Raw genomic sequence first — 5,000 nt, 5'->3', positions numbered from 1 at the left:
TCTCCAAGTACTTGATAGTCTTGCACTTGACAAGTGGCTCTGTACCAATGCTAATCTCTTCTGGTAGTGATGTTGATGACTGGAACTTTGGTGGTTGATGAAGGCACTCTGTCTTCTTGATGTTGATTTGGAGGCTGAATTGATTAGCTGCTCTTGTGAATTTCTCCACTAAAGATTGCATATCTTCCACACTATGTTCAACTAGAGCACTGTCGTCGGCAAAGAGCATTTATCTTACTGTCTTTATCGATGTCTTATTCTTGGCTTTAAACTGTGCCACATTGAACAAGTCTGCTTCTTTCCTTGTTTGAATGTATACACCTTCTGAAATTTCTTTGAAGGCCACCTCAAGCATGGCTGCCAGATATAGCGAGAAGAGTGTAGGTGCCAGCATACACCCTTGTTTTACCCCGTTGCTTACTGAAAAGTCTTTAGATACTGAACCACTCATTGCCACGTTTGCCTGCATACCTGTATGGAGTGCCTCGATCAGGCTGACAAACTTCTCTGTGCAACCATATTTCTAGAGTATCTGCCATAGTCCTTGTCGCGAAACAGTATCGAAGGATTTACTGAAGGCTATGAAGACTACATAAAGTTCGATACACTTTTCTTGAACCTGTTTCAAGCAGAAAATCATGTCCATTGTGCTTTTTCAACCTCTAAAGCCGCGCTGGGTTTCCGGTAGTACATTCTGCGAGGTGTGTTCGCTGAGTCTGTTAAGTCGTACACGTGAGAGAATCTTACCAACAGTGGCTACTAGTGATATACCTTGGTAATTTCCACAATCCTTCCTGTCACCTTTCTTGAACAAAGGCACAATACTTGCATCCTTCCAGTCTTGGGGTACTTTCTGGGCATCCCATATTTCTTGGATGAGCTTGCGCAGGCAGTTGGTAAGCTGAACACCACCAAATTTCCACACTTCTGCTGGAATTCCACCCATTCCTGGAGCTTTACCATCCCGTGTTGTCGTGATAGCTGGCATTAGTTCATCAAAATTTGGTGGTTCATCCAGACTTGATACAACTGGTCGCTGCACTAGAGCTTCTTTAGCCTCTTCAGAGAGATCTCCTGGGTAGTTTAGTTGTTACACTGTAGGTTTTCCTGTCTAGCTGTATTCCTGAATCCTCGCTTCTAGTAGTCTCTTCAGGTGTTCATCAAGCTAATCTCGATGTTTCCTCTCATGGTAGGCTAATACATCACTCGCAGTCTGATACACCGTATCCTTCAGTGTTGCCCATTTCTCTTCTATGTCATTCTCTGAGTTGTTGCTGTCCCAGTCTTTCAAGGTTTCATCCATTTCCTGTGTAAGTTCTTCCCTCTTCTTTTGGCCTTTCAGTGCACTAGTGTTTAGCTTCCGTGGTGGCTTCGCACCCGTCTTGCAGTGCTGTTTTCGTGTTTAAATAAAGTCTACGAGTCCTCAGCTTCTACGATCGCTATAAATGATCAACTGTAATGTTCGAAGTGAAAACGAAGGAGCGGTTAGTAAATGATCAGGGGCTAGTTTTGTATGCTCAGTTGTGTTGCGGTAAGAGATGCGTAACTGTAGGCTGAGATTGTTGCTAACAGAAGATCATATGCAAATTTCCTGGTTTGAGAATAAACCTTTTGAAAAAGCTTCTTTGCTTACAAGTTTTTTTATGATTGCGGCGTGATTAAAGGAAGTTTTGCGCGGACTAAAACATCCTTGAGTGATTTTTCCTTCCTGTAAGATACAATCGGTGGCTGTTAAAAAGATATTTGCAAGTGTAGGTTGCTGTTGGATGACGTGCCAGTGTTTCATGAGAATCTTTTTGAGATTCGGTGTAGCCGAGGGATAAGTGATAACAGACTTTAAAATTTCTTTCGTCTTCTTTGTTTTGTTACGAAGAGCCTCTGTTCTGTCGGAGAACTGAACTTCAGTCAGGATTTTATGAACGAGCGTTGTGGGATAGCCTCTGTTGCAGAGTCTTCGTTCAAAGTCTCGTTTGTGTTTGTAAAAGTTCTCCTTAACTGAGTTGGTTCTTAACAGACGTAATGCTTCTCCTTTGGTACAACTCTTTTTCGTATTGAAAGGGAGGCAGGATGAGAAGTGTGTAAACTGAGAAGTTTCAATGGGCTTAAAGTGGGTTTGTGAATCGAGAATTCCAAGAGATGAAAGGCGAGGTCCTTTGAATACCTACGGTTCAACTCTGTTTTTATTCACATTCACTGGCCTTGGTCTGGCTTTGTTGGCAACCTGGTTTCTGGAAGCCTGGAAACTGTGCTGTTTCGGGTACAGGTTCTGTAGTAGCAGCTGGGCTTTTGATGGCCGGCCTGGTTGTCTGCAGCTAAATTTATTTCCTGCTGTTTGTCAAGTTTTAGGTGTAATACCGGTTTCGGAACCAAACAATTGGATCATTCGTCAGTTGGGAGTAGCTTTTGTTTTCGTTGACAAACATGGCTGTTGATCACGTGAGTGAAACCCAAGAATAGAATTCGCCCAAGGTAAGTCCAATGTTTGTCCCTTATTTTGAAACAAGAACTTAACCTTTCGAAGGCCCAGTCTTATCTTGAACGTTTTTTCCCTTAAACGAGTTAACGATAAAAATGAGGTTTATTTTTGCTTTGCAGATCTTTCTCCAGAGTATCCGCCTCCTAGCAACATCAGCCAGCCAATGGATAATTTCTCCGGTGAGTATTAAACTTCGGTGAGCATTAAACTTAACTCCAGTGAGTATTAAACTTAAACTTTACTCCTTCTCCACCCATGAGTAATTCATGAGTAATTCAGTAGTAAACTCAACCAGCTAAGCTAGCTTTAAAACTTACCTCCTCTACGGGTGCTTCCCCCATCAGTATATATCAGTACAGTTGTAGAATGCTCGACCGTAAGAAGCTTATTTAACGTTAACTAGAACATTTCCACCTAGATGAGTTGGTGCCGATGAATTTATACTGATGTGTGCTTTTCTACTCTTGTTTTAGAAATCACCCCTGATAATCTGCAGCACGATGAACAAGAATCACAACAATCAACGATCAACGAGAGTTACTCAGGTAAACCTTGATTACTTCAGTAAACCTCTAAATTTTCTTACAGATCGACTGAAGTTGATGGCAGACTCTGTCTTTCTTTAAGAAAGGAAAACAAATTAGCCGTCGTCGTTCTATTTTTCAATTTTTTTGCGATCGGGGGAAGGCTTAACCTAAAGAATATTCCAAGCAGTCGTTCTTCGACTAGTAACACAAGTATTTATTGGCGTTGTTTATTGAGACACTACTCCTTTTTTGCTTCAGGTGACCCCGTACCCCTACCAACTGTATTAGAAGAAGAGCAGAGCAGTTGACCTACCGAATAATAGATGATGGGACCATCCATCGAAAAAAGAAGCTGATTGACTCAAGGGGCTTCGCCAACAATGTAAAGGAGCACGGGAAAGAGACCACCTATTGGCAATGTACGATGCGCCCGAAAGGGAATTACTGCAGAGCTACTGTGAAAGAAAGAAGTGGACAATTTGTGATGGGAAAACAGTTCCACAACCACCAAGATTCTCGCTGCTGTAAAGGAGCAGGCGCTGCACGTTGTTTTCAAGCCGGCCTCTGCAATCATCGAAGAGGTGAGTATGCCAAACAAATAACCTATTTAAAATTCGGAAGATGAATCTTACGTTGTGTTTTTTTTCTTTCTTTCTTTCTTTCTTTCTTTCTTTCTTTCTTTCTTTCTTTCTTTCTTTCTTTCTTTCTTTCTTTCTTTCTTTATATGTCATTTGCAGGGCAGCTCGAACTTCTTTCAAAAGCTAAAACATGGTACATCGACGGAACATTCAAACTCCTCCGCCAGCCATTTACCCAACTATTGACAGTGTATGCATTCGTCTGGTCCGGTGATGCTGCCAAAGAAGTGCCCCTTGTATATGTATTGCTGTCGTCTCTCAAAAAGAAAGATTGCAAGAAGGTGAGTTATTCAATGTATACTTATGTAGGGAAACACTAAAACTAATATTACAGCGACTTGACCGTTTTTCCGATGAAAATGAAAAGAGTTTGCTCCATAGTACAGGTGTTGAGAGCAATTTTGTCAAACTTCCACGAGAGCCATCCGTTCAAAAGATCGTCCTTGAGTTCGAGCGAGCAATCTGGCCCGCGGCTAGAGACGTTCTGCCCGGAGTACAAATTTCAGGATGTTCCTTTTAATTGGAACCAAGCAAACTGGAGAAAGTTTAGTAGCCAAAAAATAATACCCACCTGTTATGCTAAACTACCCACTTGTGCCGAAATTTATTCGAAAACCCTTGAACCCATGACCTCTGCGATGCCAGTGCGATGCTCTACCAACTGAGCATGAGCAGCTTTATAAGGAGAATATTGGGCATTAATATGCAAAAGAAACCAGCACATTCTGTATTTTGCACGAAAGACCTGAGATACGTCCCCAACCCCATGGATAGCCATGGTATGGTGGGATTTTCGCAGGTCGTCATTCCAATAGATAGAACATGACTGATTTCAAACTCTCTTTAACAAAAAGTATGAATAAATATTGAAATTAACAATTAATCTCGTTGTGAGGCAGTACCAATGCCTCCTGTCACCTTTCTTGAACAAAGGCACAATACTTGCATCCTTCCAGTCTTGGGGTACTTTCTGGGCATCCCATATCTCTTGGATGAGCTTGTGCAGGCAGTTGGTAAACTGAACACCACCAAATTTCCACACTTCTGCTGGAATTCCACTCATTCCTGGAGCTTTACCATCCTGTGTTGTCGTGATAGCTGGCATTAGTTCATCAAACTTTGGTGGTTCATCCAGACTTGATACAACTGGTCGCTGCACTAGAGCTTCTTAGCCTCTTCAGAGAGATCTCCTGGGTAGTTTAGTTGTTACACTGTAGGTCTTCCTGTCTAGCTGTATTCCTGAATCCTCGCTTCTAGTAGGCTCTTCAGGTGTTCATCATGCTCATCAAGCTAATCTTGATGTTTCCTTTCATGGTAGCCTAATACATCACTCGCAGTCTGATACACCGTATCCTTCAG

At 42.1% G+C, this 5,000-nt stretch overlaps 2 protein-coding genes across 2 annotated transcripts in view; both read right to left on the bottom strand.

The window, feature by feature from the left end:
* The window catches only part of LOC137973712 (uncharacterized), a 540-nt gene extending 311 nt beyond the window's left edge, over nucleotides 1–229 (bottom strand). Inside the window, exon 1 of the mRNA XM_068820586.1 lies at nucleotides 1–229. This exon is cut by the window's left edge and continues 311 nt beyond it. Coding sequence (XP_068676687.1) covers nucleotides 1–229 — 229 coding nt within the window.
* On the bottom strand, nucleotides 230–1,303 carry LOC137973702 (uncharacterized). The gene is made up of 3 exons (XM_068820577.1): nucleotides 1,207–1,303; nucleotides 772–1,074; nucleotides 230–357 (listed from the first exon to the last, which is right to left on the bottom strand). Exons 1-3 carry the CDS (start codon nucleotides 1,301–1,303, stop codon nucleotides 230–232), a joined length of 528 nt encoding a protein of 175 aa, XP_068676678.1.
* Between the last annotated feature and the right edge of the window lie 3,697 nt (nucleotides 1,304–5,000).

The sequence above is a fragment of the Montipora foliosa genome, chromosome 1 (genome assembly GCF_036669935.1).
Source record: "Montipora foliosa isolate CH-2021 chromosome 1, ASM3666993v2, whole genome shotgun sequence".
In the NCBI taxonomy this organism is placed as follows: Eukaryota; Metazoa; Cnidaria; class Anthozoa; order Scleractinia; family Acroporidae; genus Montipora; species Montipora foliosa.
The sequence above is the reverse complement of the archived record's forward strand: the minus strand, read 5'-3'. Positions and strand labels throughout refer to the sequence as shown.

Coding starts and splice junctions, on each gene's coding strand:
- LOC137973702 (XM_068820577.1), bottom strand. CDS start 1,303: ATGGATGAAACCTTGAAAGACTGGGACAGCAACAACTCAGAGAATGAC. Junction 1,075..1,206: donor TACGGTGTATCAGACTGCGA/GTGATGTATTAG, acceptor TAAACTACCCAG/GAGATCTCTCTGAAGAGGCT. Junction 358..771: donor GGATTGTGGAAATTACCAAG/GTATATCACTAG, acceptor TATATCTGGCAG/CCATGCTTGAGGTGGCCTTC.